At 39.4% G+C, this 26,592-nt stretch overlaps 2 protein-coding genes and 1 pseudogene across 4 annotated transcripts in view; all 3 read left to right on the forward strand.

The window, feature by feature from the left end:
• Window positions 1-9,399, forward strand: part of UBE2V2 (ubiquitin conjugating enzyme E2 V2) — a 39,349-nt gene extending 29,950 nt beyond the window's left edge. For all 3 annotated transcript variants that reach the window (XM_057365026.1, XM_057365024.1, XM_057365025.1), the window contains one exon: window positions 4,997-9,399. In XM_057365026.1, coding sequence (XP_057221009.1) covers window positions 4,997-5,143 — 147 coding nt within the window. In that variant the 3' untranslated portion in view covers window positions 5,144-9,399. The remainder of the gene's footprint in view (window positions 1-4,996) is intronic.
• A 3,606-nt stretch (window positions 9,400-13,005) lies between these two features.
• Window positions 13,006-23,986, forward strand: LOC130572963 (chloride channel protein D-like). The gene is given in 8 exon segments (XM_057365037.1): window positions 13,006-13,015; window positions 15,301-15,424; window positions 16,382-16,462; window positions 16,464-16,505; window positions 17,024-17,046; window positions 20,031-20,092; window positions 21,495-21,658; window positions 23,696-23,986. Coding segments are annotated over 8 exon segments (603 nt in total). The 3' UTR covers window positions 23,793-23,986.
• Window positions 23,987-25,052: 1,066 nt separating this feature from the next.
• The window catches only part of LOC130572964 (H(+)/Cl(-) exchange transporter 6-like), a 122,359-nt pseudogene continuing 120,819 nt past the window's right edge, over window positions 25,053-26,592 (forward strand).

The following is a 26,592-nucleotide window of genomic DNA, read 5'->3' on the forward strand; positions in this document are numbered from 1 at the left end:
AGCAAGTTTTCAAGGTTATTCTGTTATTCACTGGGTCCTTAAATACTTATTTAAGTGAGGTGCCCGTTGCTCAATGAGAGGAGGTGTGAGCTGTCTTGTATTTACAGTGGTATATGCATGTGTCAACAGGAAGTAGTCATATTTGTGTGTTCRTTTGTCTTTTGTGAATGCAGAATAATTGGATTAAGATAGTATCTAAAGGTTTGTTAGCATCTTTGGATTTTAAATAATTTCTAAGATTTAAAAGAAAGATGGACTCACATTTCTGTAATTATAAGTACTGAAATGTGAAGCTTGTCTCAATGACAGTGGTGGGGGAGAGGCTCTCAGGGGTTCTTTTGAGCTGTTGTAGCTTGTAGAGTAGTATTCTGGTTGGTCATCCAATGCCAGTGCACTAATGCTTCAGAAATAATCTGAAATTACTCTGAAAATGCTTTCATGTAGCTAACAATGCTACTCTACCTGAAGATCCTGTTAAAATTACTGTCTGCAAACTGGCTCATGCCCTTCATCACAGCTGTGTCTTGTGTCTAAGGMTATGTGTTTATTGAGAAGTTGTGAGAAGCAAAAGCTGCTTATGATGTGCTTGGAAGATGATTTTCATACCTCTTCCTAGTACCATGGGAACATGTATTATTCTGATTCAGTGAAGAAGTATGCTCTCATGGCTTCATCTCTGCATACCTCAGGGTGTAGGTGTTGGTTTTCAGAAACAGGACCTTGGACTTGCAGAGCCTGAAGTCTCATGTTTACTGAAGCCAGTTAACTTGAGCTTTTGTTTGACAAAGTCTACACTCCTTGCTGAGGAACAGGTTGAATACTATGACAGGAAATCTGCCTTGTCATTTTAAAACCACTGTTCAAATTGAGTCACTGCTCAATTTGAGGAAAAAATTTCTTTAATAAGTTAATAACCTTACATAAATCTGTTTTTTTTTTCTGAACACAATAAATTGTGTATCTTATGAAGGACTTGCCATGCAAATGCATAACTTCTTTTAAAATGGACTAAATAGTATTCGTAATGAAAAGAGTTTTCATAAGTAATGAATTTGAAACACACCTATTATGTCATTCTTAATGTGCACATTGTCCCAGTGTCTTGCATTTTATCTTATTTTGCCTTTGTGCCTGTTTGAGAAACTGTGAGACAAACAGTGGGGGCGTGTTCAGCATTCTGGAGCAGTTAATGTTGCTGCTTCCTGATAGTTCCTTCATGTTTCTTCTAAGCCACTCTCCCTCTTTCTGGTCATCTTCACTTAATAGATCATAAGCAGTTTGCTGCATTTTTTGAATTAATGGCAGGGTTTCATCTGCAGACATCCTCTACTGTCCGTGCTTCTGCAGACACCCTGCKTTTTGACATGTGGCCAGCTTTTGGTCACATTGCTTATAGATGTTGGGAAGAAGTTGGTGACTTGCAGAAAAGAGACCTGAGACAAAGCAGCAGCTGAAATTGTATATCTTAGCAGATTACACTCCAAGCATTTGTAGTGTTGTTAAGGTAGCCTTTGCAGGAGATGTGTGCCAGTTAGTGGAAAAGTAGAACCCACATAGGGCATTTTAGAGGGTGATAATTTCTGTTGAATTACAGTATGGTGTGTYGACAGGAAAGATGGAGAAGTGCAATTACTAGGGATCTAAGGAAACTAGTCTCATACTGCCCTGTGGGCAATGGTTCTCAACTTTCTTGATTTAAAAATCGCTTTACATGTTGCATGAAAAGTGCATGTGTGTAATGAATTTATCAATACTGACAGGTACAACTTCATTGACTTTTTGTTTGATTATGCTGTGACAGAGGAGTTTGTAAGTAACTTTTCTGCCAGCAGCACATCTTCGGGAATTTCTGTTTGATAAATTTAGTGCAGGAAAGGAGAGGACTARTTCAGGAATATTTTCTCAAAAGACTTCTCTTAGGTACTCTGATGTACTCTGTTAAATTGTCTTTCTTTTCTTATTTGCAAGTTAGGTTTTTGTGGGTTTATTCTTTTGAATTTACCTTTGGAGCTTCTGTGTTTATGTACAGAATTAGATTACTAAGGTCAGAAAAACTAGTCCAAGAACTTGTGTAGAGCTGGACGAAATGCTTTTATGTGCTAATGGCATCACTGTTGTAAAACTGTAAATTATCATTCCTAATGCTACAGGGTCTTCTCTTGGAGACTTATGAATCCCATATTGATAAAACACAGTTTGCATTCTGATATGCTGTTTGTTTTCCCATTGTCTTTTGAGGTTGTCTGACTTTTGCCTCTGTTTTAACGCTTCTCAGCAGTCCATCTTGCAGGATTTGCATTCACTTCTGTTCATTTRGATACCATTTACAGCTGGAAATACTAGTTTCCTTTTAAATCACTTGGGACTCTGAGCTATAAATCAGTAAGCTCTTGTCCAGGTACTGCTTTGAGGATGTTTACTGTAGACATTTGCTGCTTCTTGAAGTTACTTGGAACATTATAAACACTGAAGACTTTGCATCRTTGTGCAAAATAATTTATTTTCAACTGTTTGGAAAAAAATGATACATTATATATGTTGCTTCTCTTGCTAGAACCTTGTTCAATTTCAACAGTGTACCCCCACAATAAATAGTCTAAATAAAATAGTCTTCAGATTGCAGTTTGCAGCTTTATCAGCTTTTATGTGACCTTGAAATGTCTGTCTGTATTCGAGTGTGTATTTGAATATTACCTAATGCTTTTGTGTGATTTGAAAATATTTTGTGTCACTCTCTTAAATGTCTTTAAATGTCTTATCATTGTTCTTGATAAAGTGAGTTTGTTATGCACTAACTTGGAAATCAATTCTGCAACACAGAAAACAGAACCTGAGCCAAAATCTTTACTGCTGCAAGATGTTATGAAAGAAGTTGGTGACTTGCAGAAAGGAGACTGAGATAAACAAGCAACTAAAATGTCATGTTGCAGCAGTCTTTAGTCAGAAAACATTCATAGCAATGTTAAAGCAGAGTTTACAGTCTGTGAGTTTTTTGTTGAATATTCCCAGCAAAAAAGAAAAGCAGGAGGAGCTTACTCTTAAGTGATCAGCTCTCATGTTCCAGTCTTTGTAGAACTSCATTATTTGAACAGCAGTGGTGACTGGCTGCTGTGTGCTATAATTGAGGCAAACATCCAGACTTGAGGGCGCTGATAAAGTCAAAGTTGAGGAGAAACAAGGAGAAGAAAGATGGTGTGAAAGCAGAATTTCCAGACTGAAGATAGATGTTCATTTTTGTAGTCCCAGAGCAACTTCCTTTCCAGCCATTTTGCGTGCTATCTACCATGTTAACCCAAATACCCCCTTTTAAAAAGGGGAAATAGTACAGAAATTACAGTGATTATTTCACCACTGATAATTTTCAAACCTTTCTGTATTAGCTCATCCACTTACGTATTTTAAACTGGCATGATGTTGCTGCATAACAGAGCTTTCTTTTGATACGCTTTTTCTTTTTTATTAAATGTTTGCAATAATTATTAAATAATTATTTACACTACCTTTCATAGTGTAGCTTGATGATATGCTCTTGTTGGCAACTCTAGTGACTTTAGGGGTTCCCAACTCTGAGCAGAACATTGTGTGAAAAGAAATGCTTAAGACGACTGAGCTGTGAATAAGGTCAAGGATCCTGCTTAGGGACTTCTTTCCAAAGTGTTGTTTTAAACTGGGTGGGTTCTGTCAGTTCAGTTCAGAAGGTACTTCCCTATACATCATTTACCTGAGCTGATAGGCAGTAGCCCTATTAAAGGAGCAAGAGAGGGAGCAGAAGTTACTTGAYAGTATCGCTGCCCAAGCCAGTATGTTGTTAAACCTTGGCTTCAGTTTCCTCCTACAAAAACRTTTAGTCTCATCTGGTGTTCTGAAAATAGACAGCCTCACTTCAAATAATCTAGAAATAAAACATCTGTGTGAACACTGTTATTTCTGATTCCAGGTTTTTTTTTCTTTCAGCTTGCCCTAATTAAGATGGGATAAGAAACTTACTGATGTTATATGCTGCTTAAATCGTAAAACGGTGGTTTTCAGTTCTCATGTAGCCATGTGGGCTGCCCGTGCTACTCTACCAAAGGAATCCAGTAGCATCTAAAAGCCCTGTTCTTGCCCCAGGGCCTGCTTTGCAATTGCACAGCTGTAGGCCCCTCTGCTTCTCCATGCAGGGGCTGGGACTTAACCTGCTGCCAAAACAATTCCCAGGATGACTTTCAATTGCTGACTTTCCTATGGAAACCTCTCCGTTATAATATAATTGTGTAAATTGTCCCACAGGTTTTATAAACGCATAGGAGAAGTCCCATGTCCTTTCCTTTCAGTTCATATTCCAATTGGTAAGTGAYGTACAGTAATCTTCATGGCTCCATAAGATGACTTACTGTGAGAAGRATGCAAGGAACTAAGAAATGTCCAAGCATTACCAATCAGTTATTTCAAGGCTTTTCTTAGTAACGTGTAGTGGCTCTAGATGTTTCAGAAGCAATTTGTAATGTCAATGTGAAAGAAATCACTAACAATACTTATAGCAAAGAAAAAATAGAAGAAATGTTCCTTTAGAAAAGTATTCTACGGATTCTTGTGTGGCAGGTTCTTTTAAAGAACTGAGGAACACCCAGGTGCATATATTAGCATAGTGAAGGTGATTACCTGTTTCTTTTTTGGGGGTATTTTGAAAAAAATTAAATTAAATTTTTCAAGAGCAGCTCCAGTTTTGCAGGGAACAGTTTGCTGATGTCCTYCTCCCTCCTCCTTTCCTTCTCACTAACATTAGTAGCAGCACAGATGGAAGGGTCCACCTGCATGGATTTTATTGCAGAGTCTGTATCTGTGTGTAAGTATGATTGTTTTCTTTAAAACATTTTAGGAACACAGGGATTTTATGTCACAGAGAAAGTGTCAGGGAATGCTTAGACCATTTCTTAGAGCAATTAGATCAATAGCAGTTCTTTATGTAGAGATTTTGTGTTCCTTCATAAATTAGATTTCTCTCTTCTTTTTCCAGGTGGATGCACGGAGCATACCAGTGTTAGCAAAATGGCAAAATTCATATAGCATTAAAGTTGTACTTCAAGAGCTAAGACGTCTAATGATGTCCAAAGAAAATATGAAGCTTCCACAACCTCCAGAGGGACAAACTTACAATAATTAATTTTAGCTGATTCTCAAACTTCTGTCTTAAAACAACAACCTTCTACTCATGTTAATGTCTTGATTAAATCTCACAATGCAAACACCCACACATTAAAGAATTTCAGCTGGTATACATGACCTGGACATTTGTAAGAATATATATAATATATGTATGCCCAATATGTTTTCAGGCACTATGGGAGAAAAAGGCAGCACAATTTTTTTTCTCTTATTGAGGCACTGTCATTTAAGCATAAGCCTGAAATAGCCTATAATTGGAATTCAGGTTTTACAAGATGAAAGCATGACAGAAAGTGTCAGATTGCTGTGGAATAATATATGTTACTGAAAATAATTTCTGGAGAAGGCAAAATATAAATGGCATGCTTTATCCATCTTGCTTAGTAAAAGAGCTGCAGTTAAATTTGTTTTAAGGTAGCAGGTAAAGTGAATACCGTTGCTCATCTTGTTTAATTTTGCAAGGGTGTGGGTGCCGACTACTAGTAGTGTCACAAAGTATGTTCAGGATTGTTTTGATACCTGTATTTATAAAATGGGGGGATTAATTTCTGTTAAGCAGCTCCTGTGTTACATGTATCGGACATGGCAAATATTTGTTTACAGTCTTTGTTCTAATAAACCATGCATTTAAGTTTTAGTGAAACAAAGGAAATGTATGGATATGTGATTGAGATTAAAGTTAGTCTTAAAATGTAAATAAAATGTGGAAAGTGTCTGAGGCTGTGCCATTTCTATGATAGTCATGTAATATATGTACAATAACTGGCAGAAGTAGTGGAAAGCCAAACATATATTGCTGCTGGTGTTATATGCACCTTTTGTTCCTATCACTTTTGTATGCTTAGTTTACTTGAGAGGTCAAGATTTTCCATGTGTTGCAGGGGAGTAAGTTCTGTCATCTGTAGTATCTTAACTTCTTTAGACAAACTTGCATTCTGTGTGTGTGTGTGTGTGTGTGTGTGTATGAATACATTTTAAGAAAAACCCCAAACACCAAACCAACCTCAAAATAAAAGCAAACAAAAAAACCTTGCCTGCCAACCTTCCATTTAGTTCCCTCCAGATTCTTTTGAGAAATGAGCATAACTTTCAYGCTGCTTACTTGACCTCTAAGCACTTTTCAGACCACATTGCTGAAGTCTGTCCTATTTCTCAGTCCTTTGTCTTGTTTTCTTGCATATTTTCCTCTTTTATGTTACTTGCCTTTTTTTCTTGTCTGCTCCACTTWTGCCTTTTGTGAAACACACAAAAAAGAAACTTCAGGAAGCTTTAGTAAAAATTACACCCTTACTACAAATCATCATATTTCCATCAGCTTTATGTGAATCATTTGCCATGATGCCACYGTGTTCATAGCTAGAAGCTTTTCTSCCTCGCCTGCAGTTTTTAGTCTGTTTTTTCAATGTGTTCTGTCTGCTGGGAAGACTGCTTTTAGTTGTTACTTATTTCTCATAAGCAAGTAGTTAATGGTATTCTTTCRGATATTATGCCTTCTTTCCTTGCCTCCTACCTTGGAGAATGCAAACCTTTGTTCATTTTGGTGAGAATATGTAACATTGGGAGTGAGTCAGCTGTTTGCATTCGAAGTTTTATTTAGTGGTTCATTTGGAAAAGTGGATATAATCAAAAGCCATCAACAGCTAGGTAACTTTTCTTTGATRAGCCTTTGCCTGTTTCTGATGTAAACAATGAACCTTTAAAAGCAATAAACTAGGTGTTCTTTTTTTTAATGGACAGGTTTAATTGATATTCATCAATTTATGTTTTTTAGACAAATTGGACACTTCCAGAATTGGTGGATTTATAGCTGCCAGCTACCTCGTGTCTGTATTTATATAACATATCATTTATGATGGTTTGGCTGAAGTGCGTTGCAACATTTTTTTCCCTTGATTTGAATTATTTCAATGCCATTAAATCCTTTTTCTTATGCTAACACTGCTAATCTATATTTAATCAATTAAAATAATGGAACTGTACGGTTCTCAGATGTGAATTATTTTTGGGAAGATTTCAACATAAACTATTGAGAGAATGCTTGCAGACAATTATATCGGTGGTACCAATTTAAGAGACTGGCTTATTCACAGAGGATCAAGAAGGGCCTGTTGTTTGTGTATTGTGTGTGGTGCAAGGTGATCCTGTGATAGTGTATCCATTSGTATCACTGAGAATCTGCATATCCAGCTGTAAGGAGATACGTTTTGCAGAAGAAAGATTCGGTGCTGGAAGGAGTTGATCTGATCTCTGACACTGGAGTATGTAATACGTGGATGACTATAAAAATATTCCTGTGGTGATCTTAGGTGTGTTGGTTTTCCATTTTGCTCACACTGGGACAAGTCTGAAGTGTAATTAATTATGAAACTTTAAAATGTCTTCAGCTACTGCTTAAAGTTGAGAGCCTCCTCGAAACTCTTCTATCTGAAGAAGATTTTGAAGCWCTGTGCTTACTCTCCTTCAGAAAGGTTTTGTTGTTTTGCAGGTATCTATGTCTGATCAGTGTTTACTTCAAATTTGCTTTCTCATATTCTTATGGTCTCTCTTAGGTAACCTGCTTAGATGACTGAATTTTAATTTTGCTCTCGTGAGTATTCAATTTGTGTTACATTCTTTTGGCAAAATTTGAATTTGCCATTGTTGTGAAATGTGTACTTTTTTCTTTCCAAACCCATGTTTGAACATTTTGCAAAGCAGAGCACCATTTGAGGCCTATTGAATGAGGGACAAAGTGGAAAAGCTCTAAATATATAATTATTTTCATGTTGGTGGTCATTGGCTAGGATTTAAACTAGCTTTTTGCTTTGAAGCGTTGCCAAAGTTCTTGTGTTTTGGTTGTTCGAGGCAGGGATACATTTTCTAYGAAGCAAAGAAAAAAAGCCAAAGATGGTATGATTTATACTTTGTTAAACCTTCAGATACAATGAGCAAGCCTATGGAAATAGCCGCATTACAAATGATGTGCCTTACTCTGAGATAATAAAGTGCAGAAAATGTTGCAAGTGTGAACCTACCAACGGCCTTGATTGCTCTCCTCTTCCTGAAGCGAGCTGAGAATACTTTTYACCAAGCAAGACAGAGTCAGCAATGAATCCCTCAACTATTATCAAATAAATGCATAGTGCACATTCCTCCTAAATATTTGTTACTGTATAGGGGATGCATGAAGATAAATTCTAGTGCATATTATGGCAGTTGATCAACTATAATGATAAAAACTATAATTTAGACAATTGTTTGTGTTTTACATGGTTACTTATATGATGAGTTTGTGGAGGTATATTTCCTATTTAGTAGCTTTTGGGACAATAACTCAAACCCTAAAAATATTTGTTACTCTTCTCTTAACACAATCTTTTCATGCAGAAGGCACACTTTGTGGGCCACCAGATAATTGTCCTGTGGCAGAGGCAGGATGTGTGACTACTACTTGCTTTAATTCTGGTCTCTATGAAAACTCAGCTAGATTGCCCTGCTGTGGCTAGTTTCAGCTGCTAGAGGAGGAGTAATTTGGTACTAAGTAAGTCTGATTATGTGTTACTGTACCAAAGAAAGATGACTTAAAACTATTGTTGGTCTTTTATGTAAGTAAAATTCCAGATAGATGTAAAGCAGTGGGACAAAATACGTTTTTCATCAATGTTTCTAAATAATGTGTTCAGACTCTTTTTGTGAAGCCYTGAATGATTTCTGAGGTGTGGAGGTGTTGGAGGAACGTGAATGTCTGTAGTATTTATTAAATAATAATGATAATAAATTAAAAAAAAAAAAAAAAGCTTTAAAATTTGTTAATCCATCTGTGTTAACTCTCTCTCTGTTGAAACAGTTGTGGGAGATTGTTTCAGGGGATAAGGCAATCAGTAGAAGAAGAACAGAAAAAAMCATGTGCAGTACCTTTCTGTTGCAGACCCAACTTATCATGGGCTAAAATATGAAGGATGTAATGCTGGAAGTATAAAAATAACATACTTGATGCTTTAAAAAAATCCCCACAAATAACTTCTCACATTGCCATACTGTTACCACTGTAGTGGTTTGTAATTTTGTTGGGTTTTTTTCTTTAATTTTTATTAAATGGCTGTATACTTTCAGCTCAATTTGTAAACAGCTGTAAGTTTATGTGCGGTAAACTCTGGTCTTTAAAATGCACATCATAAGCCAACTCTCAAGTAGCTTTTCCGTGTTCAAGCAGTTCCATAAAGCTTTTCAGTTTTTACCATTTTAAAATAGTGATAAATATAAAAAAAACCTTTTTATTATTTGAGTGAAAAACTGTATAAATGGATAATTTAATGGAAGATGTTGAGATRATGCACATGTAACTAGTGTCTTTGTAAGATTTGTATTTTCTATRCTTATTTATGACTTTTCACCATTTCTTAGCAGCAGCATCCCAACCTTCTSCTTTTAATATAAGCAGAATGGATAAAATGTAAACATGATTTTACAATCTATAAACTATGTAGTTTGGGTTAGAAAACCCCAAACTATATTTGTTAAATCAGAAATACTGAAGGAATGTCTGTGCAGTCATGCTATGAAGAAGGTWTTCTGAAGCTGATTTGTTCTTGTTCCCACTCTGCTCCTTGCTGATAGTTACGGATGTGTAGGTACGCTGATTTAACACATTGGCTGTTTTAATTATTATTGCTATTGTATCCTATTATTATTATTTTTAAGCATGTGGGAATGAGAAGGAAAAGGGGGAAGTGTTTGATTTCCCTCTGCAATTTTTACTAAAAAAATCAAGAAGAATCCTGGTAAACACATMATTTACTGACTTGACTTGAAAGTAGCTCATGAAGAATTTTCTGTATTTTTCCATTTGTCATAGAAATAGAAGCTGTTTCAATTAGGATGAGAGCAGCTCAAACAGTAGAACTGTGAAGTTRTCATGGAAGAGGGTGTTTCTAGCAGATCTCCCAGCATCATGAAAATTGGGTTAATAAGCGAGAGACAATTCAGTTTTGCAGAATGGCTGTGGGAAGCAATGTAGTGTTTGGAACTTCTTGAAGTCAGCCTGACAGGATTTAACCCAATTCTCTATCTCTTACACTTTTTTTGATATAGAATATTCCTGCATTTACAATTGTTAAAACATTCTGGTGAAGGACAGCAGGTTGAGATTAGTTCGTTTCTCTTAAGTTTTGGCAAAACTTCCCACCATGAGGAGCTGTGTGAACCAAAMGCATGGAAGTGTCTGGTGGTGGCAGCTGGCTCTTTAGTTCCCACATTAATCTAAGTGGCTGGTGGTCAGCAAGTTTGGGTTTAAATGTGTGCATGTAGTTAATAAGAGTCAATACTATTACTGGAAAAAGTCGATACTATTACTGAGAAAAGTCTGTACTAAGAGCTCTGCTTTTGTAATMGTATCAGGCAAATTGCCAGCAGCACTGACCTTTTCTGGCCATCAGATTCCACCASTGTTTGTTGTTTGCTCGACTGCAGTTTTGGGAGAGAGCATTATTTCCCATCTTCGGGAGGTATGTTGTGCTTTGAACTCTGGGACTGTTTGCTTCTGAGAATTCTAAAATAACTCCTTACCACARCATCACAATTTGAGGATTTGTGGAGATGGTCATAGTCATCCTGAGTTGTGTTTTCTGAAACGATTTCCTGTCATATGTACATTTTTTTCTGTCTGAAGATTTGCAGGTTAAATATACTGTATCATATGGTACTACTAACCTCTTACATTATGTGAGATCTATTACAGCCTTATCAGAAAATGTTTCAGCATCTATGTCCTTCCAGTTAGCATCATATGTGTGAGTCGTGACATTTATAGGAAAATTTTCATGCTATGTTAGTGCTGTACGTTCATTCCTTAAATTAAATGCTGTAACTTTGAAATACTAGAATAATATKAAAGTTGATAGCCATGACGTTTCTAGTTGCCAATGTCTTAATATCTCTGTTCAATGACTGTGATAATTATTTGCTTCCTTGAGCTGTCATTCAGATTRTGCATTAAACACTCATTATTTGAAGACTTTGAGTGTCACCTCAATTAGTAGTGTAATGGTTTTTGATCTTTGGAGTGGGATGCTGTGGATAGAGTATGGCTTTGGGAGCTCTTCATTCTACCACCCTGCATTCAATTTGTTGAAAAATATATTCTGAACTGTTCATGTTCCTTAGAGTAAAAACTATTTCTTTTGGCATTTCAAGGACTCTTCACTTTCAGCTTCAGTTTTGTTTGGAATTGGTGTGTTACTCATGCAGTGTTAGCAATGTTAACTGTCAATCTCTAATCCTTTATTGTATTTTTGTGATTTTATGATYCTATAATACCTGTGTGATTCTAGTATTAAAACTGAGGGCAACAAGAGTGGTGCACTGCTTTACTTGACTGATGGACAAATCACATGTGCTGCACTAAATGAGCCTGTAGCTGAAGACAGAAGGGCAAGAGAGGGAAGAAATTAATATGATTTCAGTATATACAACTCCTGACACCATTCAAAAAGTACATGGTTCTCAGTCTGCTTAAAACTGAGGGCGAACCAAGTATTTGCCTGTTTTTTTACATGYTTGCCACTACACAGTTAAAATTACATGATATAGCTATCTAGATAGAGGAGTGGCCAGTAATTTTTGCTCAGGTAGGAGAGGTTTAGTACAACCATAGCAAGAATTAGAGTTCTGTGGTAGRTGCYTTTATGTGTAATAGCTGGAATCTGKTTTATGTCTGTACTATTTAAAGAAAAGTGGCAAAATGTTTTAATATTAAATTCAGGCTGTATCTCTGCTGCCATTTGATGGGTAGTTCTTATCTGCTCTGGCTTCTAATTTAGGCACCTCTTATTTTGTATTTGCATAGTTGGGGTTATTCCATCCTTGTCTTTCAAGGATAAAGAACATGTGTGTTGCATGCGTGCACATACTCTTATCTTTACAAAACATTTAGGCAAATAAAATTGTGTTGTTCCTTCTTCCAGGTTGTTTGAGAGAGGAGTTCGATGGGCTAGCCCTAAACTTGATATTGGAATGGCCAGCTGCTGATGCGTGGTAGCTGCATTTCTGCTGTACAGCACACCTCACCTGCCATCCAGATCACCAAGAAGCACAGGTCCAATCCTTTGCTGATCTTTCTTGTTTCAAGGGAGCTATTTTCCAGGTCCTAACTGGAGGCAGCCTGGCTCAGCCTGCTTATGTTTACCAAGGAAGAGAGAGCTGTGTTGGTGTCTGCCCTCCCTCCTTGTTCTGCCATCGCCCTTCTGCRAGGAGTCCCATGGCCTGCATGGAAGGTGCTTGGGAGTGGAACAGGGACAAAGGGGGTCTTGGCAGCTTAAAAGCATGATTTTTCCTCACACTGGCCCTTCAGAACTCTTTCCTAACTGAGTGTAATTCAATTTATAACTTTACTCCTCTAAGCATTTATGCGAAGAAGTGTGTAGCTAGCTTTTAAGTGGTGATGAACACAAGATTCCTTCTTTCCCCCCTTGTCTCCAAAGGAGCCATTTCCAGTTAGGCTGTGATGAGGTAAGGACACCTCTAARCCAGGTAGAAAGCCTTACAGAAGTCAGAAATTAGTGAAAAACCTGGGAACTGGTTKCAGCCTGGATTATCGTTTCCTCATGTGGGTGGAGGCATATAATCTTCCAGTACTGAGAAGGTATTTTTTCATCATTGCCTCTGRTTTCCTTTATCCATGGCAAAACTTGAGTTTTGAAAGCTCTTGAATAAGCAGAAAGATTCTTGTGTGATGTTTGGAGATAAAAGCATTGCAGAAAGCAGGGCAGACTTTACAGCTTATGCAACTTTACAGAACTGAAAATATACCATCTGAATTACTTTACAGAAGAAAGATGAAGACTCATGTTCTGCACTGGGAGGTGTTTGTGTAAATATGTGTATATGGGGGAGTGTATGTAACAATGGCAGCCAAAATGCATAGGTTTTGGGTCAAATTCTTAGAGGCTGATTAAGCAGTATTCCTAGCACAGGAATTTCTGGTGCAGAAGTTTTTACAAACCCAGTCGGTATTTGCCTTCATGTCTCTTAGTCTTCAGGTTTCATTGTAAATGAACAAAGCTCTGTATGTGTATGTGTTTTGTAAGGCCTTGTCTGTCTTCYGGAGAGTTGTCTCAACTCCTGCATYTCGGAGATCCAGCAATACTCCTGCTGCAATCTCAAATTTTTCTTTGTTTTTCACCACCCAGCTTTTTGATCCTGACCATCTGTGCACTTCTCAGAGGTGTGTGACATGTATTTCAGATAAGTGAATGTACTGGTAGGTTGAAGTTAAATATAGAGAAGTCTATGGGGAAAAACTAATTAGGACTCAAAGTTTGGAACCACGTTCTTACTCTGTTTTGGTTTTTAAAGTCTGCACAAGTGCGTGATAGTGAGAATTTGCAGTACAACTGAGCCACTGCCTCAGAGACTGACTGATGGTAGTTGGCAGCTTTGGTTTTCTGGCACAGCAAAGGCAAATGCTCTTACAGGTGGGAATGATATTCCTGTTTGGGGAAAACCAGCCATCCTTGTTTAGAGTCATTGTGACATGGAATGAGGAATATCTGTATTGTCTGTGAGCAGTGTGACTTGGCTTCACCTATTTCCCCTGGAAATAGTTTTACTTAAAATGTTCCTCCCCTCCACCCCCCTCTGTATTGTTCAGTGGATTTTATATTTTTGTTTATGCTGCAATCTTTGTAATACCCAGATCTAYTCACATATACCATCGGGTCTAACACAACTAGAAAATGACATCATGCAAATTCCCATGTTCCAGAAATAAATGGGCTARATGGGGACCTTGGGATAGCCAGTGTGGCATCCCTGAATGAAACAGTGGTGGGGTTCCAACCAGGAGTTCTGCTCAGGTGCCTGCTTTTCTTGCCTGGGTTCTGTTTCCTTTTGCTCATTTTAAACTTTGAACAGGACTAATTAAGCCTAACTTTTGTGCAAGCAGGAATTAGCAGTCTAATCTCAAAAAATTTTGTTCTTAAGCACAGAACTTAAGGTCTGAGCTTCTGTTTGTGAGGTACTTACYACACTTTACATTGGGAGGGTACATAATCAGTAAGACTTCTATTGTTACTTAATTCACCTTTGACTGGAGGGATTTAATTGGTCACAAAATGTGTATTTGTTGTCAGATAACTTCAATGTGGATGCATTGGGGGCATATGCATTTATTTCCCTGTATCTGTAAGGAAAGTAACATTAACTTTGCTAATGCATTTACTGTTGCTCATAGGTACAGTTTCCAGCAACAACTATTTTCTGCGATCTTTGATTTCTACCTAGATCAATTATCTTTAACTCATTCTCTTTTTTGTCAGATTGATTGTTGGCAGGTCTGCAATTTGCATAGTACTTTTGAAATCTCTAGAATTAAATGCCTGACTGAGCTGGCAAAAAAAAAAACCCTGTCATGGTGTAAGAAATTGGACTTAGGCCATTGCTATATCCTGACATGGATGTGCTCCCCTGCCCTGGGCAGTATATCCTTCATGRCATGTGTTTTTACATTTGAGAAGTGTGAGTAGTGGTCAAAAGACTTTATTTAGGTCCAAAAGGCTTTATTTTGGATAATTTGCATGTGGCTTGTGTAAAGAACTTTTATTCTGTTTTGCCCTATAGTACTCACTGATTGACAGCCATGAACTACTTATGTTTCTTCATTCCCTGGAAAAGAGAAGAAAGGGGTGAACCAGTACCTGAAGGAAACCTACAAGAAAAATGGAGAGAGACTATTTACAAGAGCATGCAGTTACAGGATGAGGGGGAATGGATTCAAATTGACAGTGTMGGTTTAGATTAGCTACTAGGAAGGAATTTTTCACCGTGAGGGKGGTGAGGCACTGGAACAGGTTGTCCAGAGAAGTTGCAGGGGCCCTGTCCCTGGAAGKGCTCGAGGCCAGGTTGGATGGGGCTTGGAGAAACCTGATCTAGTGGAAGGTAGAGGGGCTGCCTCTAGATGGTATTTAAGGTCCCTTCCAACATTCTAGGATTATTTGAGATGAGACCTTGCCAAATTGGTCCAAATTCCAGTTAGTGGAGAGCAGCAGAAATCCTTTTGAATTTGTACCAAATTCTTTGGTAACCAAAGTTCACCCCTTGGGGGTGGCAAACACTCAGCATGCTGCTGCATTTGATTCTTGGTAAATATTTGACATGCATCGAGTCTTTCTCTCCTTTGAGCTGCCAGCTTGCAAGCTGCCTTGGGAAAAAACATCCATGCTGTATTATCTTTGGTAGAGAGAACACCTGTTAGCCATGAGAGTTTAGATTATTTGCCTTCACACAACAAGAGAAAAATGTACAGGTAAACTTACCTTAAATAGTGTTAAGTTGCTTCTAATGCTATATGTAATTTGGAGACTCCAGAGAGATGCCTGATAGCAGAAGGAATTAAGAAAATGTTATTGTTTCTGTACACAGGAAAATATTTTCAATGAAAAAGGGGACCAATGGATTCAAAACATATTTTGTGTTTATGTCTTTGCTCTTCACAAATTATTGACTATGCAAAAAAGAATTAAGTTATTAATTTCTTGATGTATACAACTGAAAACGAAGAGACTTTGCAGAATTTTGGGGGAATGTTCTCTCACTGAGACTTCTTGAAATTAGTTGTAATTAATTTTAAAATTACAATTAATTTTTAGAATTGCTATTAAAAAGTAATTAACTTTTAATTTTTTCCTCTTGGCGTAATCTGCAGGAACCGTGGTGTTTGAATCTCAGTAGGCCTGCACTAGTCCTAGATAACACTGGAAATAAATYGTCATTATTGTTGGTGCACTGTTATTATTTGAAGTGTAAGTTTAGGAAAGACAAACTGGAAGTGAACGTTTGCACATTTACATGATGGGTGCTCAGTGCATTTGCAGTTGAAAGAAACGGGGGTTTACTTTGAAATGTGTTCAGAGTGCTCTACCAAATGCTTAATTACTGGGTCAYGTGATTGATTCTGATATGACATCAAGCAGTTGGCATCTGAGAGCAGACTGCACTGATACTTGTMTATTAAAAAACCTCAAATCCAAAACCAAAAAAATCCAATTTCCTGTGTTCCCTACCCAGATGAAAATGGCTTTCACCTGAAAGTAGACCTTTGTTAAATGTACACCTTTAAAAGAGATATTGGCAAGAGCAGCCTGTTGTTCAGGCAGTCACAGTTGATAATCAAAATACCCTAAAAATGGAATTTGTGTGTTTGTGAGAGCAGCATGGCAAATAATCCTATGTAATGGTCTGAGAAGTGTCTCCCTGTTTCTAGAACAGAGCAGGATCGATGGCTGCTTATGGGGCTAATCAGAACAGCAATGAGGGTGCTGGGGTTTTTGATTCATCAGATAATTAACTCTCATCAGACTGAAATGGAACCCGGTGGAAAATCACCTGCAGGTGAGCAAGAGGAAGAATGATTGATATTTTGTGTGTTTATTAGAAAAACCACAGTGCCAAGTTTTAACTGCCTGAAGGTGCTGCCTTCGAGGTGGGCGTGGAGATCAGATCCCCTGCGRTCCTTTGTGTGCACATGCATTGGTGTTTTCTCCAACTTAGCACAGTTTAATATCTGATTTTTTTTCCTGTTATGGGATTGATGAAAACARTCTTTAATATACTGTGGCTGCCTTCTTTCTCCTTGTATGCCAGAGGCACGTGCTGCTTTGGATATGGGAGATATTAACTTTCATTAAGGTACTCAGTGAGTGAGTACCTGGTATCAAACATGTTATTTCTTTTTATGTCTGGGGCAGCTATATTTTCAGTAATATATTATTGTGGAATTATTAATTTGTCCTAGATGGCTGTCATTATCTCTGTGACAATTGGAATGGTGGTGGTAAAAATCACAGAGTGGCTAAATCCAATGTAAACATTCAGGCATCTCTGACCCTGACTTACCTGTAGGAAGAAGGTGGTAAAATTTTCACTTGGATTGTGTTATCTGTGGTAGATTAAATATTGAAGAGATTCTTGTGAGAAGGGGTTTTGAGYTTTGGTCCAGCTGAATCCTGGCAAGGGAGGATCAGGAATCCTGTCAGCTGGACCTGGGAGGAGCCACATGTAGTGATGTTGTGGATGTCTGCTGGAAACTGAAGAATTAGACAAAACTGACTTCAAATATTTGGAAGAAGTCTTGTGGTCACTGGTCCAGATCCTTGTGGGAGTCTAGCCAAGCACCCCAGTGTCTGTGRGAGAGACAAMACAGCARGGCACAAGCAATCCACAGGGTTTCTGGAGTTCRAAAACAACTTCCTGAGAGATGATCAAGAAGCAAATGAGGGGATGTACTCTGCTGGACCTTGTACTTGCTGAGAGGGAAAGACTGATCCAGGGGTGAGGGCAGCAGTAACTATGGGATTGGGGTGTACGGGATCCTGAGATGAGGGGGGAAAAACAAAGGACTGGACTTCAGGAGAGCACTTTGGTCTGTTCAGGGATCYGCTTGGAAGAATCCCAGAGGACATCATCCTTGAGAGAGTTGGGATCCAAGAGGGCTGATTGGTTTTCAGGGGTTATCTCATCTGTGGTGAAGAACAGTCCATTCCAATGAGCAAAACTTAGCAGGAAGCTCCACACAGAACCCAAACATAAAAAGGAAGGAAGCACAGATGACCTGGAAGCAGGGACRGGTGACCCAGGAGGAATAYAGAGCCACTGTCTGAGTRTGCAGAGATGGGGTTAGGAAATCCAAAATGCACCAGGAGTTGAATCTGACAAGGTATGTTGGAGAGCAACAAAAAAAGGAAATGCCTACAGGAACATCAGAATGTTCAGGAATCCAGGTGAGTAAGAAAAACATTTGTTGTTGAACTGGGTAGAAGACTTGGTGACAAATGACTTTGAAAGGCCGAGGTACTCAATGCCTTCTCTGAGGGAGCTGGCTGGTGTCACAGTGAGGTCACTCACACTCACAATTATCTTTGAAAGGTCATGACCATTGAAGAGAGGATCCTGAGGACTGGAGGAAGCCAATGCCACTCCTGTGTTCAAGAAGAGCAACAAGAAGGATCCAGGGAACTACAGGCCAGTCAATCCCATCCTTTGCCTGGGATGGTGATGGGGTCAATAATCCTGGTAACCATTTCTGGCTGTWTAGCTGTACGAAGGATAAGAAGGTGCCTGGGAATAGTCAGCGTGGATTTATAGTGGGCAACAACCTTCCACAATGGCATGACTGGAATGGGGGATGTTCTTTTTTCAGCTTTAGCAAGACTTTCGTCGCTGTCCGCCACAGCAGTCTCATACACAAGCTGCTGGTGTATGGATAAGGTGTTTGGACAGCGAGGTAGATTTACCTGGCAGAGCTGCTGGGCTCAAAGCATTATTATCAGTGGCATGAAGTCCAGCCAGAGGCTGGTCCTCATGGGTATACCCCAGGGATAAGTCCTGGGGTCAAATACTGTTGGATATTTTCACTAATGATCAGGATGATGGAACAATGTCGTGGTGCACCCCTGGCTAACTTGCAGACAAAAGTAAAAATGGAAGGAAGCAGTGCTTGATAGACCACAAGTGTGGGGCCAACAGCCTCCTGCGCTGCATTCAGTGTTATCAGCAGGCTGAAGGGAGTAATCCTTCCCCTCTCTTCAGCACTGGGGAGGCCACACCTGSAGTGCTGGGTCCAGTTCTGAGCTCTCCAGGGCAATGTATTCAGTGGAATCAAGATAATGGAATAATACTGCCCACTGCTGAAGGACAGACCTCAATCACTTCATGGAAATGCAATGAGAGAATTATTCTGCAGAACAGATGGGAGCTGAATATATCAGAGGAAATATTAAAAAAATGAACAAGTTTAGGTTTTCCATTAGGAAAGCATATATAATCCTCTTAGGATATTATTTCCCTGGGTTTTTTTATATACAAACTATGTGTAAGTTTATAACATATATAAACAGTGGATAAATACACATGCAAATGTGTATATATGCATTTGTATGTATATACAAGCATGTGTGTATATATACACACCAAAGTATATGTAAATAATACATGGAAAGAACCCACACTTTGACTCCAGGTCATCACAACAACTGTTACACACACTGCTGCTCCTGTTGTGTTATAAAATCTGTCCTATTCTGATGATAATACAGAGGGACAGGAGGTAAGCTCTGACATCAGTACAAACATGTCATTCCTGTCTGGGAAGATCTTCCCATCTAAACACCTCCTTCGGCCACAGATGAGCAAAACTCCTTTTTTTTGTGCGCTTTGCTTTGCTGTTTGGCTGTGCTGCATGATGTCTTTAGAAAACACTTGGTGGCCATGCTGCTGGATAGGCTGTGACACTGTGACCTCAAAAATGCCAGGGATGGGCTTGACCTGCACCCACAGCTGAGCCCTGTGGAAGGCAGTGAAGCACGTGGGAGTTGTGGAGCTCTGAAGACAGCATGGTCATGGTCAGCCCAAACACAAACAAACCAACCAAAAACCCAGGGTGACCAAAATATGTGTTTTGAAAGTGAGAATGGCTAGCATGAGAGATGTCCTTCTGGTTAAAACAAAGCAGGAAACAGCTTGTTCATGTATATTCTGTCTGCTAATAATAGCAGCAAATTCATGAAGGTAATTACTGATCCGAGACTTGGAAGGCTCCATTCAGGCAAAATGCCTGAAGACATCAGATAGTGGTTCTTTGTGCTTATTCTTAGAGTCCTTGAACCCTGCTTCTGACCTGAAAAGGGYCTTGATGAGTAACAGCATTTCCTTTACAGTGTTTTTTAGAGAGGGGCAAGAAGTCCTGGAAAAAAGCCCTATGCCYTGACTCTGAAAGTCATCATTCACCTTACCCTTATTTACTCCCTTCCTTTATTCCCTTCCAAGAGCCTGTGCTGCTTGTTTTGGTTTTTCACTATCATGCACCTTCTGCCTGCAGGGATCTGTAGTACAAAGGATTGACTGAAAAGCAGGACCTGGTCTGTGGGTGCTTCTGTCTGGGCTGRTGGTTCTGTCTTTGGGTTCTGTGCTGGTGAGTGTTAGGTCTCCTATGCAACAAGTCAATAACACTGTGATGAACCAAATCTCTAACTCTTCCACATACTGCTTGTTACAGTATTTTGTTAAAAAAAAATAGACTCAATTACACAACCCCATTGGAGAGGTCTTTCTTGGCCTTCAGCCTAAACCTGGATTCCACCACCCATAAATTGTATAAAAGTGTCTGGGGTGAAATCAGTGGTGGTGACGATGCAATTTACACTTAGCATGTGGTGTTTATAAAATAAATACAAGTGGCAGCTGGTATAACTCATGAAAACTCAGTGTTTGGAAGGGGCCTAAGCCAAAGACCATCAGTCCATATAAAAGTTCCTGTTGGTTTTAGATTGATCATTTAGCTGTGCTATGTGGGTACTGCATGTGGCCCAGGTTAGTATTTTATGAGGCACCAAAGCTAAAACATTGAGCCTTTCTGTCATTTACTATCCTTCTGTGTTCAATTTAATTATAGACAGGCAATTAACAGCAGAGGTGAGAGAAAAAGTGAATGTTTTACTAGACTTACCCCGAAATCCAGCAATAGTAGGATAAAGGGGGTTTGCTGTTACACGTGCAATAACCGGCCAGGTTGAAGCTTTCTAAAGACAGAATTGACTGGACAAATTGCAGAGATTCACATGTACACCCTGCCCCACAGCCAGCCTGTGCAAACATGAGGGGCTGATGGGCATCAGGAAGGAGGCTGGGGGCTGGGACATGGGCCCTTGTCAGTTGTTTTCCTGTGACAAGRGCAGTCCTCTCTTTCCTGCCWGAAATGCCYCACACTGGGCACAGCCACTTGTGACAATGCAGGGAACAGAGTACATGGACTCCTTCTCAGCTGGTTTGAAGAAATACCATAATAATAATAAAGATAATTATAAATATATATTAAATAAAAAAATAAAAATAAATAAATAAAGAAGAAATCTTTCTTTTCAAAAGCTGTGCCTTTTTACACTTTAATTTTCCCGGGCTAAATACCTATTGGCTGTTTTCAGGGTCACCACCCACAAACCTTCTTATCCAATCAYATCTCTGGATGGGCGGTGTCCATGGGCTCTGCTAACCAATCACAGCTTGACACACAAGGCAGGGTCATGTCAATCACAGACTCATGTCCCACAGCTCAAACCTTGCCCAAACCGTAAGAATAAATCCCAATATTTTCCTCACTCATTAGCCCCAGTATGTGTACAGTAACACTGTCAGGAGCTTGAATTTTTGTGCATCACCAGAAGTTATATGTTTGTGTTATGTGGTAATTGTGGGAAAGTTTGTGACCAGAGCAAGGTGAGGATTACACCAAAAAACACATCCAACAGATGCACAGAACATATCAACACCCAATAATTGTTGACTCTTTTTTTTTTTTTTTTCTTTTTCTTTCCTCTTTGCAGTTCTTTTGCCCAGCAGCTTCATCGTCTGGCTTGCCAGAAATCATTGGATATTTGAATGGCATTTCTATTCAACATCTTTTTAACATCAAGGTGTTTTTAGGCACRTTTGTCTCATGTATCCTCGCTGTAGCTTATGGGCCAGAAGGTCCCACAATTCATTTGGGGTGAGAAATGGCAGAGAGTGATAAAGTTATGGGGCTGAGGGTATGGCTTTGCAACATCTGTCTGGTGGCAGCACTGCCTTAAAAAATACCCTGCATTGGGACCTCTTTTCACCCGTGCTGTTCCGCACCCCTTTTGCATTAGCACAACTATTCGTGCCATGCAGTGAAGGAAAGGATTTGTTTKCTGCATGTTTTAAATCCTGGCTTTATTCCCTAGCATGATTCCTTGAGCAATGGTCAGCGATGCAGTTATCTGGACAACTTCAGTCATCCTTGCTTCTGAAAATCCACCTGCCACGCAGCCATGGCCTGCTGGCTGCTTGATATCTCGTGTGACTGCTTCTACCTGTGCAAAGTCTGTGTGAAAATAAAGGCAGTCTCAGGTGGATTCACACAACGGGGAGAGTAATTTCACCATGTGAAAAGTGCTCTAGGTGGCTGTGCACGGCACAGACTGATGGGGTCTGCGTTTCCAGCTTGGCACCAGGTGCAGGTGGCAGGTTTCTTGTTTATGCAGGAGTGTTACACAATGTTTCTAGGAGGGGAAAAGTAGACTTTGTAGTGTTTTTGAAGGATAGTGTTTATATGCCTTCATTTTCCCTGCAAAGGAAGGGAATCCCCATCACCCTTTTGCTGTCCTGGGCCTTGTGAGGGGGGTGGAATAGGCTTGCCCTGTCCTCCTCTGTAGGTAGAGAGGATTTTAAAATTTACTATGTTGAAATAAAACCAAACTTGGTAACTGCAGGCCAGATTTTGGGGTTCTTTGTTTGTTTTGGAAAGTGGCATAATTTGCTTTATTCTTAATTTAGAGGAGAATCCTGCTGCACTTTATTATCTATCCAGAACCATATCTTGAATAGAATGGTAAAATTGGTCTCTGCTAATAGGATATAGATTGTTTGTTGACTGTTTTGCTGTTTTATTTCTGATCCTTTTTGGGTTTGGAAAGTATTCATCCTTGAGGTTTGTTCTCCCCTCTTCACCACCCTGACTGGACATGTCTTCCTCCCCACCAACCATTCACATTTTCTGTTGCCCTGTGGGTTTGYATTTATTTATTTATTTGCACAGAGGTGCAGCACCCTAGGGGATGACTCAGATGTTCAAAAATAGGAGCACATGGTTAGTCAGAGGTGGCCACAAACCTTCCAGACAATGMTTCCCAAGGGTTAGCTCTCCCTCTGGGTTTCTGTTGTTTTCTTTGCTTTCAGACATTTGTCTCCAGGAGCTCAGAGACTGCAGCTGTGATTTCTTTTTTTTCCTTTGTGCTGGGTTGGTAACAGCGATTTGTGAGCCAAAGAGTTGAATCATATTTCCATGAATAAAGTCATCACAGTATCAACGTGATGCCTTTTCAAAACATAGGAATTAAGAGCTAGTTTAATTTAATTTAGTTGGAACCCTCCACCATTTTTATTAAACATAAACACACGTAAGTTGCTAAAAGCCTCCGAGAGATTTATTAAGGCTCCTAATTTAAGTCTTGTAGAAAAGTCTTCCAAGATTATACAATGAATATATTTTTCATTCCACTAAGGGTTTGGATTTTTTTTTCTTTCCCCATTTAAATGTAATTTGAAGTGCTGCCTGGGAACACACTGTAATAATTTAAATCATCACACATCTTCTGTTAGAAGTGGTGCTGTTCTGGCTGCCATGGTTGTTAACCTGGGAATAGATGATTGAAATGACGGGCTCTAGTCTGATGTGTCACCACACTTGGGCAGACATTAACATGCAATTCTTCAAAGGCATTTCATGGACTGCCATCATAACACTCTTTGCAAAACAGACATTTAAGTCTCTGCGTCAAGAGCCTGAAAGTCTTTAGTAGCTCCCTCCTTTATGTCAATGGGACTTTGCATATTTAAAAGACATGTGTTCAGCATTCTCCATGTTTAAATCTTCATTGAATCATGTTGAAACCAACGTGGGTTTGCTGCTGCACGCCAGCTAAGGCTCTGTCCTCCTCTGCCTTGAACTGATTTATGAATTATTTACCAAAGAGTGCTCTCAATTATACAACATCACTTTTAGTGCTCTCCTGGGTCCTGGCCTGAGCCAGCTGCAGTTGGACATCACTGGCATCCATCTCCCAGTCTTCACCAGGATCTGGAATTCAGTTGATAAGTGATGGGCAGTGATGTGGGGCTCTGTGAGGGCCCCCCCTGCCACTGCCCTCGATGCCCCAGGGGTGTCTGGTGAGTCACTGGTGAGCCCATTGCATTTGGAAAGGAAACCCATTGCTGGATTGCACCAGCAATCTCTCAGCATTCCTGCCATTTGTCACTTTGAAATGGGGAAAAAGCCACCCACTCTAATTAAAAGAAAGTTGTTTAATTAAACAACTTTAAAGTTCTTTAATTAAAAGAAACTTCACAAGTTGTTTAGTACATTAATACAGAAGGCCTTTTCTCATTCCTTTCTGGGTTATATAAGGAGGGAGAAAAATACAGGATTTTTACACATGGACTTCATCCTTAAATTAATGATACTGTCCCAGGAGAAAAGAGGTTATGGGGATTGCCCAGTATGCACAGGGGGTCTTTGCTTTATTTTTTGAGTTTTGAAAAAGTAAATTGTTTGTGACACTTTTTTAGTCTGGCTCTTCTCTGCTCTTGTGTGTCTGAGATAATGCTGGTAAACTCTCTCTTGTGAACAGTTCTACTGAAATTAATGAGATTAGTTTCCAGGAAAAGAAACTGCAACCACCTTATGTCTTCTGGATGCTGTTTATTGTGATGTTGACATACAAAACCATGTTTGGTTTTTTAAAGTGAGGATAAAAAAAAATAAAGAATCCTGTTTGTAAATTTCCTAAAGAAATAGAATTCAAATGAGCAGCCACATGTGAACCATCTGTAGCTTTAAAGTAAATAAAAAAGAATCAAAGGGGAGATGTGGGATCTCCTTTGCCTTTAACCCTTTAAGGTCAGCCATTTAAATAAATATGAGATGCACTTGTTAAACAAAATGTTACTCATGGAAGAAATCAGCAATTGTGGTAAGAAAAGTAGAGAAAGTGTTTGTTTTTCTGTGCAGGATCCAGTTATAGTATAATTAGAGAGAAGCACTGGTTTGCAGTCAGGAGCCATCCTGGGGTAAGCAGGTTGTAGKGAAGTTCCCCTCACAGAGAGGGCTCTTGGTGAGCAGCAGAGACAAATGTCAGCCTAAATGAGACCTCACTTTGCAAAGACCACGATGACAAACTCTCACTTTCCTGGTAACTTCTGGTGCTGAGCAGGCTCAAGAGATGTACAGATGTACGCCAAGTACAATGACAGTAACTCAGCAAGAATTAGGTGTAGAAGGCACTAAAGGCATTCCTCCATTGGGGAGCTCTGCTGGATGTGCTGGAAGGGTCCAATTTCATTGCTGATACCATTGGTGTAGCATGTACAGCTGGCTGCAGCAAGAACTGGGAGATGTCCAAGGAAAACACACCCAGCTTTTACTGAGCCATGCAGTACCTCTTGAGTTCCCTGTTGCTCGGAACAACGTCAGTGGGAAAGTGTCACATGTAAGTAAAAATCCATGCACAAAAGTGTCTAAACATTTGTGAGCTGGAAAATATCAGACATGAAGCTTCCTGTGTGACTTGACTGGTGAGCTTTGTTAAGGGCTTTGACACATGAGCTCTTTAATTATTTCCCTGATTTTCTCTCCATTATCCTCACTGCCACCTGTCCTTGTACAGATAAAATTTGTGAATAATACAGGGAAGTTAAAAGGACCTACAGATGTTTAGAGATGACTCAGATCTGGGGTTATTTTTTTTTTCTGAGAACTTGCCATTTGTCAATATTTAAAATACTCAATTGTTTTTTACACTCATTGACATCAGCTCATACTGACTGCACAGCARGTCTACAAATTACCCCTGAGGTGTCAGGTAGCACATCCAGAGGATGCAAGTTTTATGAGGTTTTGAGCACTATTGATTAGTTCATTAGATGTATCAGCATCGCTCCAGTAACCCCCACAAAGGCTGGACTTAGTTCTAATTTTCTAAGAATTGAAGCATAATTTTATTTCCTTTTTCTAAATTCTTCCCGCTGTTTTTCACACTGTGGCCTCCCTTAAAAATAAAACATTTGTCTGATGCAGGATGTTGTTTTAATAGAATTAAATGAGTGTTTTGGAAAGAAAATTATGTTGTGTGTGGGAAAATATATAAATGTGTAAAGGAAGATTGTCCATTAATGTGTTTTTTTACAGTACTATAATTACTTTCCTCCCTCTTTTTCATTCCTTTTTTTCTTCTTTACTGGCTCACAGTGCAGATCTTTGCTATTTGAGCTCCTAGTGCTGCTCACAGCAATGAAATTACTCCTTGGGGCGTATGTGGGCTCCACACCTTTACAGGGAGGGAGACAAGGCACAAATGTTCCACTGGGTTTCTCAAACCTTTACAGACTGAGGCAGCACGTTGAGCCTGCAGGCTCCTGGCTGTACTCTTATTCTCTAGTGAATCCCAAGCCTTCTTATCATTTTTTCAATGTAGTGTTTCACTCCTGTGAGTGCACTGCTCCAGAATGGGATGTGGTCCATCTGCCTGTCCTTGGGCTGTTTGGTGCAAGTTCAGCAGCTCACTGTCACGTGATACCTGTGGTACCCAAAGGATGCTGTAGGGTTGAGGATTTTGTCAAGGTGAACATGTCTGAACTCCTACTGTAGAGATGCAAGGCACTRTAATAACCCCAAAAATGTACCAGCAGGCTTTGAGAGGAAGTTATGTTTATGGTGGTTTTTGTTTCCCCTTTTGTTTACCCTGTTATCCGAATTTTGTCTCTTCCACCTGTGGCGGGCACAGTTTCATTACAGATGGTGCAGGTCAGGCACAGCTTTGATCTTTCATGCTGTTGGTGGCAGACTTTTGTTCTTCTTAGACGTGGGATATCAGGCTGGCCTGGCAAACCTGCTGCTGGTTGATG

Source organism: Malurus melanocephalus, unplaced genomic scaffold (genome assembly GCF_030028575.1).
Source record: "Malurus melanocephalus ecotype Western Australia unplaced genomic scaffold, MMel_1.1 scaffold_46, whole genome shotgun sequence".
Lineage (NCBI taxonomy): Eukaryota > Metazoa > Chordata > Aves > Passeriformes > Maluridae > Malurus > Malurus melanocephalus.